This window comes from Trachemys scripta, chromosome 6 (assembly GCF_013100865.1).
Source record: "Trachemys scripta elegans isolate TJP31775 chromosome 6, CAS_Tse_1.0, whole genome shotgun sequence".
NCBI classification, from domain to species: domain Eukaryota; kingdom Metazoa; phylum Chordata; order Testudines; family Emydidae; genus Trachemys; species Trachemys scripta.
Genome location: NC_048303.1, coordinates 26094021 through 26108814, shown reverse-complemented (window position 1 = coordinate 26108814; position 14794 = coordinate 26094021). Strand labels below are relative to the sequence as shown.

The 14794-nt window shown below is 41.7% G+C and overlaps 1 protein-coding gene across 1 annotated transcript in view; it reads left to right on the top strand.

Annotated features, from left to right (window-relative positions):
- The first annotated feature begins 7097 nt into the window (after positions 1–7097).
- Positions 7098–14794, top strand: part of PLCXD3 (phosphatidylinositol specific phospholipase C X domain containing 3) — a 94215-nt gene continuing 86518 nt past the window's right edge. The window contains exon 1 of the mRNA XM_034774935.1: positions 7098–7354. Within this exon, the coding sequence (XP_034630826.1) occupies positions 7252–7354 (103 nt within the window). The 5' untranslated portion in view covers positions 7098–7251. The remainder of the gene's footprint in view (positions 7355–14794) is intronic.

The window sequence follows — 14794 nt, the reverse complement described above, 5'->3', positions numbered from 1 at the left end:
CCAGCTGTCATATCTCAAAGACTTGCATTTTTATAATTGTTCAGAATGTTTGTATAATTTTCCTACTTTAACTAAATTGGTTTATGCAGAAAATAATCTCTCTATTATTAAGAAGTCTGTGCAGACATCTTTTCACAATTGCCTAACATTGTGTAGGTATCCAAAATGACTGAGCTATCTATCTTAAACTGATGACATTTACAGATTGATTGCTCATAATTCATTGGTGCTATCTATGCTATCCATGTCTAATAACTTTCTGCATCTCAGCCCTACTCTTCTCATTGATTTTTCTAGCCACAATGTGATAACAAAGTAAATATTGTCAAATGAGAATCACTTTGTTCTTGACCTGAAGCTGTCTTCTTATGTTTTCTATACTTTTAAAATTGTTCTTATCTTTCCCACTCTGTCTGCTGCTAGATAAAATCCACAATGGTAGGATCCCAGCAGGTGGGAATAGCTGTTAGAAAATTTCGATTCCTTCACTGGACTATACTTCCTATGATCATGTCTGGTGTTTTGTGAATGGTTTTTAGTGTCTTAGGTACATTTTCCATTAATCAAAAAGTGATTTTTTCAAAAAGAAAATGTATGGAACCATGTATGTTATCCTTGAAACTGTTTGATTTTTTTTTCAAAACTGAAAAATTGGGGGCATTGTTTTGAGGGGGGGGGGCTTCTTGGATAAAGGTGGACATTTTCTACAGGGGGGGAAGAGCTCTAGTTTTTAGGCTGGCTACCTTGATGATGGCTATGGAATCTGTGTTTGAGCAGCCCAAGGCTAGTTCAGCTGCTGACCAATTTTCTGGTCCAGATCTCATTTTTGTTTGACATCCTTAATTTTTGAGAACTTGCTGAAATCAACATGCTTGAAAACAAGGTTTTAGACAAGTTCTTTAATCAAGCCATACATGGGGCTTTTTAGTCACAGATGCTCTTATTTATGAGAAAATATATTTGTTGGTATTATACTAACTTTAAGGTTGATGGATCACATGGCAAACTTCCAAAACTTCTCTCCTCTTCTGAACCCTTCCCACCCAATTCCATATTTTAATGTGACCATATAAAGAATTTATTGGCGAATAGGGCTCTGAGTGATTTGCCATCTTTGCAGTCAATAATTCAGTTACATTATTTGCAAAAGTACCTGCATTACTGATTTCTTTTTTCCGCATGGAAAACCAAAAAAATATAATCATTTAGCAGCAGTGCCACATTCCCAGTCATCAATTAAAGTAATACATTTAGGTGATAATTGAAGCTCCTTCATCTTTCAAGTTTGTACAGAGTTGTGCAAGCTCAAAAGCTTGTCTCTCTCACTAACAGAAGTTGGTCCAATAAAAGATATTACCTCACCCACCTTGTTTCTTTAACATCCTGGGATCAACCCAGCTACAACAACACTGTATAGGACAGATGTGGCATCTTTTCAAATTCAGCAGGAACTAGGTGGACACCTTTTCACAGTAGCGTAGTGTATAACTCAGCTGCTTGACTTCAACTTTTATGTATTCAGATCACAATGCAAGAGACACGTTCACTTGTTTTTGTCTGAAAATATAAGCTGTGCACAAATCTTCCTTATAGAAGGAAGACAAAATTAATTGCTTTGGGATTTTTTTGTTCCTTCAGAAATGCTGCACATTATTTGGCCAAAAATGATGTTAGTTAATGCTGCATTCTTAACGAATGCAAGGTAAGGCTATAAAGAGATCTGTCAAAAGATTGTGTGGCCTCTCCTACACATCCTTATTGTGACTGTCAAAATGGCACCTTCTTACTCAGCAGGTCTGTGTCCTGTGACTATATTCAGAGTTATATTTTCTCACTTTGGGGATGAAAATAGCATTTTACTCCTGTTTGCTGTGCAGAGCAGTGAAGCTGAGAGACAGTTACTTGGATTTGTGTGTGTGTGTTTGTGGCAACAGCATAATTGATAATTAAGTTCCAATTAATTATAGGCAGTGGTATTGCCCGAGTGTCACTGAGGAATAATTTGAAGGCAGTGGGGTATACAGGTGTAAAGAAGCACTTAGTTTGTTCTGCAGGACCTTTATTAATAGTCATGAGATGTGAGAAGGAGAGAAAACAGGCTGATTCCTAGAATTTGAGTCAGAAAAATTCAAACACTGAAATTCCAACAAAAAGTAGAAAAAAAGCCAAAAATGTTTTTTTTTAGTCTGATCGGTGGTGCTTATAAAACAGTTTTGAGTAGAACTGGCATTTAGATAACTATTTGTATTTGTAAATTGAACACATTTAATTTGGCAATCGAGAGCCAATGCCCCACAAGGCCATTTTTCCAGAGTCACTTTTCAGAGTAGAACTGTACTTTAAGGTGGTTAAAGCGAAGGATCTTGTTACTTCTGTTTTTCACATGACTAAAATAGAAGCCATTTCCTAAACCCAAGGACATGTGAAAAGACAATCTCTGGTAGCTAAAATGACAAAGTTTATCAGTGAAGTTTTATTATAAAATGCTACTTTTACTAGAACTAAAACTACAGGAAACATTTTCATTAAATGCATGTATTACTGCTAAAAAGTGCTAAACTGACATTTTTACTGCTTGAAATATTCCATTTTTCTACACAACTGCTCCAGAATAGGCAGGGGCACTTAGTACTAACCAGCGTGCTTACAGTCCTGTTTTGGAGGGAATACTACTAGTAGTTAAAGGGTAGTTCAGTCTTCATGAACATTCATTCCTTGGCATATCTGAGTCTAACATAGTTGGAATTAACTGATCAGGGATTGTATTTCTAGATATGTGGAGACTCCCTTTAACTTATATCTTTCTCACAATCACCCATACTATTTTTATATGGCTGTCTCCCTGAATCCACCTCCTTTGAGGCTCAAGGCTTGTTTGCATGTAGACTTCATCTGTTTAACTGAAAGTCTGATTGCTTTTTAAAACCTATTTAGTTAAACAGATGCAATATCACACGGTGCTCCCTTCGCTATATGATGTGCCATGCTGCCTGGCCCATTTGCCTGGTCTCTCATTCACAACATACACACACTCCACTTCTTTTTCCCATGTGTACCTTTAATCTTTAGATTCCAATCATTACAGAACATAATACAGGCATGTGTCGGGAGGAGCATTCCACCCAGCTTTTTATATCACACCCAGCTCACTCCCTGAGTTTCCCCTCCTCTCTTTATTTCTTGTACCTGCCAATATACATCTTCCCCTTATTGAGCTAATTGCCTCATTAACCCAACCATTGCCTCAAGTGTCAATAATCTCCACCATAACAGGTTAATTGCTTCCAAATAAGTCTGTAATCTTCTCTGTTATACAATTACCTAAGTGACCTGGGTGCTAGCACTCTGTCACATGAAAACCAGGCTTATTTCAGTTTATATTAAATTAGGTAGGTACAGGCTTAAGTAATAAGTCACTCTTAAATTGAAATAAGAATGTCCACACAGGAGTGCGTTTTGGTGTTACTACACTGGTACAAGTTAGTGTGTAGACAAGTCCTTATTCTGACATTCCAAATTTCTGAGCAGCTTCAAACAGCCATTATTTTATTTCTAATCAACCACTTCAAAAGTTATCTTTCCTCCCTTGTTATCCTGCTGTTAAGTGAATTGTCTAGTTAGATTGACCTCACACTTGGTAAGGCAACTCCCATCTTTTCATGTATTTATACCTGCTCCTGTATTTTCCACTTCATGCAGCTGATGAAGTGGGTTCTAGCCCAAAAAAGCTTATGCCCAAATAAATTTGTTAGACTCTAAGGTGCCACAAGGACTCCTCATTGTTTTTGCTGATACAGACTAACACGGCTACCACTCTGAGTTTGGAGACAGTGACAGATTTAAGAGTTGCAGTGTACTAGAAACAGAGACAAAGATTTTCAAGGATGACTAATTTGAGACACCTTAAAGGGACCTGATTTTTAAAAAGTACCAAGTACTGATAGTCTGAAAATCAGGCCCCTTTAAAGTGTCTCAAGTTGGGAATCCAAAAATTGAGGCACTCAAATCACTAATTGCTTGTGAAAGCTTTAGCCAGCAATTTTATACCACTGCAAAGGGGAAGATTCATACCTCTCCAATGAGACAGAAAACATTGACTTCCAGCCCTGGAAAGTCCAAAATAACAGACAAACTCTGTCATTTTTAGATATAGAAAAAAGCTACTGAAGGTGTTTTAATTTTTTTTTTCTTGCCCGGAGTTCTATACAGTTTGATTCATGGTCTCCTGGGTACAGATGGAAAAATACAAGCAATAGTACCAATTGTATTTAACTTTTCTAAAAGCTTTATAAAATCATTTTTCTGTAAGAAAATATCATCTACAGAATACATGATGGAGTGGTATAAAGATTTATCAGTACTTTTTGAGTTACCCAGCACAATTCATTTGTAACTTTTGAGTAATGTGATCAAACCTGTGTGGATAAAAACTTTAGCCCTCACCCCTCTGTCACGGATTGTATTGATTACAAAACTTAAAGCACTTGTTTGAAAATGTGTAGTATTATATTGTATATTCTTTCCTGTCACTCTAAGATGATGCAAAATGATACCTTGTCTTTAGCTCTGGAGTGCAGTGTGTTGTTTTGCTTCACAGCATAGACCATATGGACTTTTGTGTCAGGGCTGCCCAGAGGATTCAGGGGACCTGGGGTCTTCGGAGGCGGGGGGCCCCCGCCGCCGAATTGCTGCCGAAGACCCGGCACTTCGGCGGCGGGTCCCGGAGCGGAAGGACCCCCCGCCATCGAAGACCCGGAGTGGAAGGAGCTCCGGGGGCCCGGGCCCCACGAGAGTTTTCCAAGGCCCCCGGAGTGAGTGAAGGACCCCACTCCAGGGGCCCCGAAAAACTCTCGTGGGGGCAAATTGCCCCTCTTGCCCTCCCCCCCCGGGCGGCCCTGTTTTGTGTTAATTTCTGGTGTATAATAAGGCCAGTTACTTTGGAAGGAATGGATTTACACACTAACATGCAGGGAGTAAAGAATTGCTAATATTGGAGAAAAGCATGGTAGCCTTGATGCCTGTTTGCCCACTCATCCCACTTTTTTTCTATACTGCTCACTACAGATCTAACATCTTTCCTGTGATGGAGCATCAGTTCAATATTATCTCCTTATTCAAATCCTTCCTTGAGATCTACTTCTATTGAATACCTTTTTGTGGGTGTTAAAACAAAAGCATCCTTTCTTTTATTTAAATGTTTTTTAAATGCTCCATATGCCAAGAAATCGCTCCACTGTTCTTTGGACTGGGAGATGCTTGTCTTATCTATATTGTGAATTTGACTTAAACAAGTAACTACTTCTCAGATTTTTTTTTAAACTGAGTTCTTGCCTGCCACATTGAGTAATAATGCAATGCCACATTATACATCACAGTTTGCTCAACATCAGATTCCAGAGACGTTGATAACCAATAATGGTCCAAGTGGTTCATTTCAATAATTTCCTTTCACCTATTAGTTCAAGCACATCACATCAAGCCTTTACTATTATTATTACAGTTGAATGAGCTAGCAGAGAAGTCAAAACAAACATCAAGAACTAGATAAAAATACAAAGTGATAATGCATTCAAGGGATCAATATTTAGAATTGTCAAAAAAAAATTGCAACATGTCTCACAATGCTTTAGTAGGTGTACCAGTTCAGTGGCACTATTCAGACATTTGTCACTCTGCCTAAATTTAATAATCTTCCTGAAGTGAAGGCACTTAACTTGGAAGTAGCTACAAAAGGAATTTAGAACCAGAAGAAATACTATGACAAAAATGCTCAACAATTCACTCCCATTGCAAGTAGGAGAGAAAGTTAAAATCCAAACAAAAAGAGGCTGGCAGTTTACCAAGATAATAGATATACCATGCGTGCCAAAGCCACCTGTCATAACTCTCCCTGACAGTGTCTTAGAGGAGTAGAAGACATTGAAACGAAAACAAGGACACAGAGGCCAACTGCCTTTGCTCTTGTACTGGCAGAACTAACACATGCACCCCCAGTCACTAAGAAAAACACCAGGAACAGAAAAGATGAAGTCCATGTGGCTGATCTACCTGAGCACTGAAGAGTTAAGCTCTAGAAGAGGCTTCTAAGGGAAGTTGTGGAAATTCCATCATTGGAGGTTTTTAAGAACAGGTTTAGACAAACACCGGTCAGGGATGGTCTATGTATGCTCCTGCCAGCCCTCTTCACTGAGGTTGATGACCTTTCAAGATCCTTTCCAGCATTTCTATGTGCTTGTGGATAGCCGGTGTTGCTGAGACCTGCTATGTGTCCTCGATGGAGTTTCTTAAGGGCTGATGGCTTCATGCCTGCTCCTCTTCAACACTCCCCCCATCCCCATCCCGTTCTACTGCATCTACCTCTGGCTCCTGGAGTGACCTTCCTTTGGGAGACATTCTTTCTTCCTCATCCCACAGGGCTGTCAGGGGGCGGTCAGGAGGGTGTTCTCTCTTCCCACTAGTGTCCGTGTCCCAGTGTAGTGGGGGTGTCCTAGTTATGTCTCCATCTGCCACCTAAACTGCTGTACACATCAATACATTGAAAGGGGTATTTGAGTTCATTCATGAATATACACCACCCCTCTCCATGTAAAACAGACACTTAGATCATCCTTTTAATCAGGGAATGAAGTGCAGAAGAGGCAACCCTGAGTTGTGCCCAAAAGATCAAAGAACAAAAGAGGATGATGGCAGCCTTTTTTTTTTTTTAATAAAGAAAGAAGCCCTGTGTGAGGAGACAGATTGAGTGAGATGAAAATCATGCTTCTGGAGAGGGCCAGCCCCAGAAGCAAAGACCCCTGTGAGGAGCAGGGAGAAACAGACAAGAAAAATAACCAAGCTCCTGAGGTAGAAAGTATTATACGCCATTGATTAAAAATGAATGAGCAAAATCCCAATCAGAAGCATGGCAAATTGGTTCCAGCGAGTCAGCCCGAAACAGCAAACAAAGGGGGGGAGGAGAGTGTGAGGCATATGGGAGCAGCGTGGATCCCGTTAAATGCAAGGCAAAGTGGTTGTTAGAAGGGCAGGCGTTCAAGCAGGAGTGGTGGGCAAGAGCCAAAAGCTCCATCCGAGCCCGGTGGCTGCGTGGCGGGAGCGTTTGGAATAATTATTAAAATGAGCATGTGTCTGCGCCATCCTGTGGGTGTGGCGCAGAGCAGAGTGTAAACTCTAGCAGGGCGGGGGGAGCGCACGTCGGATTACAGGCAGTGAGGTTGCCCGGCAGAGGAGTGAGGAGGCGACCAAGGCAGCAGCATGGCTTCATCGCAAGGGAAGAGTGAGCTGAAATTCGCAGACTGGATGGCAACTTTGCCAGAAAGCATCCACCGCCTCCCCCTCACCAACCTAGCGATCCCAGGTAGGAGACTGCAGCTAAGCGGCGTGGTTTGTTCCCCCGTTATGTTTATGTTAATGGAGCTATTAACTAGCAGGTGCCAAGGAGAGCCTCATTCGCCGAGAAATGGGGCGAGCTCTTGCATTTCCACCTCTTGCCTCGGTGGGTTGAGGGGTGAAATCTCTAGCGGAGCGCTGCTTGCTTTTCTGAGCTGTCTTTGTGCGTGTGGAGCCCGGTCTGTCCCCCCTCATTTCCCCCTCGCTTCCCTTCTCCGTGCCCTTATCCCCCCCCTGCCATGGTTTTGTAGCTCAGATCCCTGTCCTGCCTCCACCACGGCCATTCACCTCCTTCTTGTTGACATTGAATTGCACGGATCTGGCGATTTCTTTGCCAGACCCTCCCAGAGTCATTAATATTCTTCTCAAGTCTCACTTAAAGAGACAAGGCCTCTCCCTGCGAGAAGAGGCGAGGAAAGTTCGGGGCAGCCACAGCAGCGGCAAAGCTCTGTTCCCTGCAGGGCTTCTTGACGTGTTGGCACTGGGGTGATCTGGTGCAGATGTGCAAGGGAATCAGCTAGTCAATGACATGCAGAAGGGTGTGTGTTTGTATGGCTGTGAGAGAGCGAGCCAGCAATTGCTGTGAGCTCGTGTTCTGTGCTTGATGCTTGCATGAAGTATATGTAAAGGTTCCTATATGCAGTCTTGTTGTAGCTCTGCTGGTCCCAGGATGTTAGAGAGACAAGGTGGGTCTTTTACTGGACCAGCTTGGGTTTGGGGAGAGAGACAAGCTTCTGAGCTGACACAGAGCTCTTCTTCAGGTCAGTTTGACTGAGGGAAAGAAAGACACTGCATGCTTACCACATTCTTCCATAAAAGATTCACTATGGTTGGAAACTCATGCAGCCCAGGATAGAGGAGAAATTACTTTGTCTTAACTTTTCAAATGACCTGCACAATCTGGAGTGCTAAACTGTTTGGAGATCCTTAATGCATTTCCTCCCACCCCGTTCCCAACAGATCAATGAGCTGTAATTAGCAAAGTATCTCAGCTTTGGAAACTGAAAGAGAACTTATTTAGGACTATTAAAGCAGTATCATTATTGCATCCTCTCTACTGCCAAGGCAATGTCAAATGCAGTGTACCAGTTTTGTGAGAGCACATAAGGGCTTGATAGTATATGGGATGTGCTTGTTCAAAATCCACAGGAGCTGGTAAGAAGTACTGGGCTGTCATTTTATAGGAGCTGTAGTAGGAATATGCCCCATTTGCCTGCTTCTGAACTCCCATTGTTCAGTGGGGGTTTGCAGCCAGACAGAGCAAAGGTAAAAATCAGACAGATCTTTGAGAATGCTAATGTGTTCTCTCAATAATTACGTGACTGAAATGAATTTGTGTGGTAGAGTGTTCTGGGGGAAAAGCAATACCACCAAAACAATGACAAAAAAACATTGGTATTCAGCAGATGGTAACTGGTGACTATTAAATGCTAATAAATTAATTGCCCTATAAGAATGTTAACAGCTTACTGGGCTGCGACATGTTTATTTGCCAGTTGCATTAGTCTGAATTAAAAAAAAAAAAAAAAAAAAAACAATAATCTCTCTCACCCCTCTTCTCTATATTTGAAGCTGTTCCTCAAGTACCTGACCAATGGTTCAACCACAGCCTTTCAATGCCTGTGGCGTCTTGTCTTATTAAAGGGCTGCACATGTGGAATAACTGACAAACTAAATTTGCTGCAGGAGAAGATGATAGTCTGCAGGGTGTGTCACTTAACACTGTGCTGCTCATGCTTATAAGATTTCTAAAGAAAGAGACTCTTTAGGGATAACACCAGAAATGAGTGCCTTGTGGTTACATGACTACATGATTTTGTATTGACTTGGATGCTTGAAAACCAGATGAGGTTAAGCAACTAATGGGTATTCGAAGTGGTATGCATTTCTATTATGAAAGTGATATCACATATAGATATAGCCTGCTTTTGTCAGACATTTCAGTGTAACTTAGCATGTATCCTTCTTTCTTTATATGGCATGCAATTAGTTTGCTATACACACATGTTCAAAATGCTCTTGTCAGTCTGATTACAATTTTTGCTTCCATTCTTTAAATGATCATGAAAGAATCCCTCTCCTCCCACCTATCCCAGCTAGTATCCCCAATGGACAAACTTTTAAAAACCCACTGTCATTAAAAATGGTGGTGCAGGGGAGGTAAAGGTATTAAAATATATATGGACATGTTGGACTGACTAGTTCTAAATGTCTTCTTTTGTTAGGCCATGTCTACACTACAAAATTATGTCAACTAACTTATGTCAGTTTACAGCCACCATAGCTGTACATTGCTTATGTGTGTGCACGCTTGGCTTCTTGTGTCGACAGTGCACATCCTCACCAGGCGTGCTTGTAGCAATTGTATCATCCATGTGGGGGCATTGTGGGATGGCTCCTAGAGGCCAGTAACAGTTGACTTAAGCAATACAGTGTTTACACTGACACTGTGTTGACAAATTACATCGACCATGACTGTATGCCACTTGGGGAGGTGGTGTTACTAAATTGGTGTAGAGAGGCACTTATGCCAGCGGCAGCCAAATTTTAAATGAAGACACATCCATAGCTAGGTCAACCTGACCCTGTAGTGTAGAGCAGGGGATAGTCTTTTCTAAATGAGTCATTCTGATGCCACAATTACATTGTAAATGGACTGACATAAATCCACTGATTTTAAACACAGCTAAAGAGATGAAATAGTGAAAATTGTAAAGCACTCTGAAAATAGTGCTTCTCTCTATCTAATACATGAATGGTGTGAACTACTAAGGAAGTAAACTAGCCTAGTCCGTGCTACTGTTGTGTCTTTCTCTTAAATTATGGTACCTTATTCCATCGCATTGCCTATGTACAGACAAGAATACTGGCTGCATAATATTTATCTACTGCTGTATATGGCTGATTCCAAACAAATACATTTTTTGTCTGTATGTGGAGGTAGTTCTCTTACTCATGCAAAGTGAGCAGTATGCACCTTTGTAGGTAAAATGAATTACAAACTCATAGCATTTGACTCTCTCTTACATGCACAAGATCATTTCCTTGAGAAATACCATTTCCTTGGGTTACTTTACCAGAGTAAAAGGGACAATACAAGAGTAAAATGTACTATCACTTAAAATCGTGATAAACTCCTGGTGTAAAGTAAGCTTGTATTCTAGGAATTTCAAAGGAGCTTAAGAGAGTTAGGTGCACAATTTACATTGAATTTCAATGGATGGCAATTCATTTCCCTGGGGCATATCTGAAAATCCCAGTTTTGACTGTGAGTTATGGTGGGCTTGTGTGTGTGTGTGTGTGTTTTGAGAGAGAGACAGACAGTAAATACTGAGTTTCAATATGTGACTTCATTTTCTGTAGCATTTTGAAAACATCTCATGTAAAATGTCAGTCTAGTCCCTGAACCGAATAAGGTAAAGAATGATAGCTCACAATGCCTGATTTGCCATGATTACTAAAGCAATTGTTCTCCACCTCCTTCTCTTTTTTTCATCAAAAGATTCTATTTAACAATACACTAAAATGATGCCAAAATTGGTGTCGCAGTCTGAAATGCTAATCAAGTTAGTAAACCTAGATCAACCTGAGGGTTCTGGGATTAACAGGAAGTCTGGCTTGTGGGAAGTTTTCTGATATGTCCTTTTGTACTGTACCAGGGCTCTAACAGTCTAATATAAATTATAATGGTTCTTAGGTGTCCCAGTAAACACTTATGATAAATGAAAACATTTCATACCTCATTTCCTGCAAGCCCTAAACACCAGCTGCCGGTGCTATGACATTTGTATCACCAGTCAAAGGTACGTCAAGCTGATATCATTGCAACTGTTGTTTGCTAGTGTCCTTCTGTCTTTTGCTTTTGTTTTTGTTTTTAAACATCAAAACTTCTTCTTTATAGTTTGTGCCTCTATTTTTGCGGTGTGTTTGCCTGAGTCTCCCACTGTCTTCACAACACAAAATGATTACATGGCTTACCTTCTGCAGCATTTTTGGTATTGATGTTAATATCCAGCTATCGGAATCTATGAAGGACCATCACTAGGTCAGATTGTGCTTGTGTTATAAAAAAAAAACTTGCTTATTATTTTTTAATAGCTTTTTATTTAAAAACAAATTGTTGTTGTCAAAGTGTGTTGCGTATAATGACAAATAAGTTAACTTTAAATGTATAGGGACATTTACAGACCAAGTTTCCCTTGAAAATACAGGACTTGGGGTTTTTTTTTAAAGAGATTTTTGTGTCAGTGTTGAGCAGATCATCAAATTCATTTATTTCCGTACATATTAAATTACATTTGATACTCATAAAGTGTACTGGTTGCTTGGCTGACATCACTAAGAGCCTTAAGATTTTAATGGGGGCATCTGTGCTAAGAAATTTCATGCCATTTTTCAGCAACTGCAGCTGAAATGTTGCAGTAAAATCAGTACTGATTTTCCTAGTGTAGCTTTGTCCAAAGATCAGGTGCAGCACCGTCAGTAACAATGCAAGTTTCCTCCCACTGCCCTGCTAACATACCTCAACACTCTTCAGGAATAACTATTTCTAGGAATGAGAGGGTGTTTCAGTCTCCATGTATGTTTGATCTATGACTGCTTGCTGAGTCTACTAACAGTTCCAGACAGCACCAATATTATTATTAACTATGGAGCAAATTCTATGGTCTTTAAATTGAACAAAATTCCCATTGATTTCAAAAGGAGTTCTTGCTCATTTAAGAACTATGTACTTGATCCTGCTCTCATTAAAGTTAATGCAAAACTCCCATGGACTTCATTGGCACCAGATTAAACCCTCTGATATTTGGCCCTTTGCTCCTATAAATCATTAACCATCCCAAAGCATATCCGGTTATCCAAATCTCTAATTCTTAGATGCTGGTGTTAGCTAATGATACTCTTTGGGGGGGGAAAAAAAAGTATCTTTAGGATGCCTGGGACATGACCGTGGCCCAGATCCACAAAGGGACATAAGCACTGTGATGTAACTTTTAGGCACCTTGGAAATCGCCGGAACAACAATGGAATCCATGAAGTCTGGATTAGGCTTTCTGTACAATGAATGGGGAGAGATATGTACCTAAGAACAAAAGCCAGCGTACTAGATAGGAAGCCACCTAAACTAGCCAATGGGAGATGCTGATGAAAGGGCTGTGTCCTAATTCTTGCCCCTCTGTGACAGAGTGCTAGCAGCAGCACCCTGATCACTGATGATACTGCAGAAGGAAGAAGGCTGCAGGCCCAGCTGGAGACAGTTAACCACTTTCTGTTGGGGGAGAGGGGGAGGTTATGAGCACCTGGGTTGTAGTTACTAGGCTAATGAAGTAATTGGAAGGATTTAAGTAGGAGGAACAGGAAGGAAGAGCTCAGAAAGTTAGCTGTACAAAGGAAAGAAACTGTGGAAAGCCCCCTGCTGCAATAGGCTAGTGTCATGTTCTGTTTGCATAAGATCTGTGCAATAAAAGGTATAAGAGGTGAAAGGCAAGCAGCTTGGGTGAGTTCATGACGGTGAGGGGATGGAAACTGGCTAGGCACTGTGACACACCAGGTAGCTCAGGGAGCACTCGTGACAAGTGGGAGTTAGTCTAGGGTCCTCAACCCTCTTGGTTGAGGGAATGTGACCCACATGAGGATGGTGGGATCGGGATGCTAGGAGGAAATGTTACTCTGGCTAGTCGAGCAAGAGATGGAGATGCAGAAGACCCAGTGGGTGGAAAGAATAGTACTCCTGGGTAGGCAGGCAGAGGAAAGATAAAGAGGCTCTAATGGACTTTATTGTCCTGGAACAAACAGTTTTATATAGAGCTTCCCCGAGGCCATGCAAATCTAGGTTCAGAGGCATCAGCCAGAATCATTAGAGGCTATGATTAAACTAATGGAGGAGTATGTGGAAGGAGACTTCCCATGTAGAAAACTCCATCCCTTTTTTTGCCCCCCTGCCCCAAAATCAGGGAAGGGGAAAGAAGGTTGAGAAACCTCCTTCATGAAAACTTGGCAAGGAGATGTAAGGGGTGAACAAGGGTGCCCCAATTGCCCATATAGTAGTCTTATCAGAGGGGTGGGGGAGTGAGGGCAAAGGACACAAAGGGACTGCCCGTTCATGGAGCTCTATGGGTGGGCAAGTGTACAAGGTGGGTCTGGGATAAAGACTGTTCCCATCTGAATAGTCTGGAGAACCACAAAGGGAGTGGTAGACTCAGCAAGTGCATGTTCCCTAGTCCTAAGTATCTTGGTTAAACCGCAGTGGCAACAGAGAGGGGTGACAATAACCATCCACTGTGTGCAGGGGGAAAAGAAAACTTACCGTCTGCTGTCCTCCCAGTGGAGGTGGAAGGAAAACTTAAGTGGCAGAGAGTAGGTGTAATAAAGTCATTATCCATTGCGGTCATGATAGGCATGGACTGGGCTCAGTTTCCCTTGAGAAGGACAAAAGATGGAGGGGGAGACCCCAATAAATGGGTCTGAATGAGTAATTCTGAGTGAAGACCCTCCAGTAGCCCTCCAGGGATAGTATAAAAGTACCTTAGACATATATTAACAAGGACTTGAGTGGTGGTGGAGAAAAATTTTGAGAAGGGGGCAGTGGATCAGGGAGACCTAGAGGAGAAGGAGGGCAGAGGCTTGGCTAATTCCCAGGAGGAACAAACTGTAGGCAGGGCCTGAGAAAGAGGGCATGCTGCAGAGAGGGAGAAGGGTCCTAATAATGAGGCCTCCATGGGCGAACTTACTCTGATAGTCCTGAGTCAGGGACAAGATAAGACAGAGGAGGACAGAGACCAAGGTATTGCAGCTCTGGAAGGGTGACTTACTTGGTTGTTTACAGGGGCAAAAGAAAGCAGAGTTAAGGTCAGTGGGGTGTAACTAGCTGTGACCTACGGGCTGAGACAAAGCTGTGGTGGAAACATCCATCCTTAAAGTGTACTTTTTGTGGGTGGAAGGCAAGAAACCCTCACCGGTGGCCCATGGGAGGCTAGTCTGAAAAGGCAGAAGTCGTCCCATTAGGACTCCAACCCCATAAAGAGGGTAGGGCTTAAGCAGTGAAGAAGACCCCCAGGAGGCAAGAAAGGGTGTCAGTTGAAGTCAGGAAGGAGGAATGTGACCAGGCTAGCTGTGGCATGAAGAGGGTTGTAGGTCCAGCTGGAGGCAGTTAGCCACTTTCTGTTGGGGGATTATGAGGGCCAGGATGGTAATTACTGAGCTAAAGGTAGAATGGGGAGGATATAAGTAGAAGAAACAGGAAGCTAGAGGGAGGAGCTCACAAGGTAAGGTGTATGAAGGGGAGAAGGCATGTGGAAAGCTTCTGCTGCAATATGCCTGTATCATATCTGATTTGCAGAAGAACTGTTTGGTAAAAGGTGTGTATATATTATGAAAGGCAAACAGCTTGGGTGTGTTTTTGAGATGA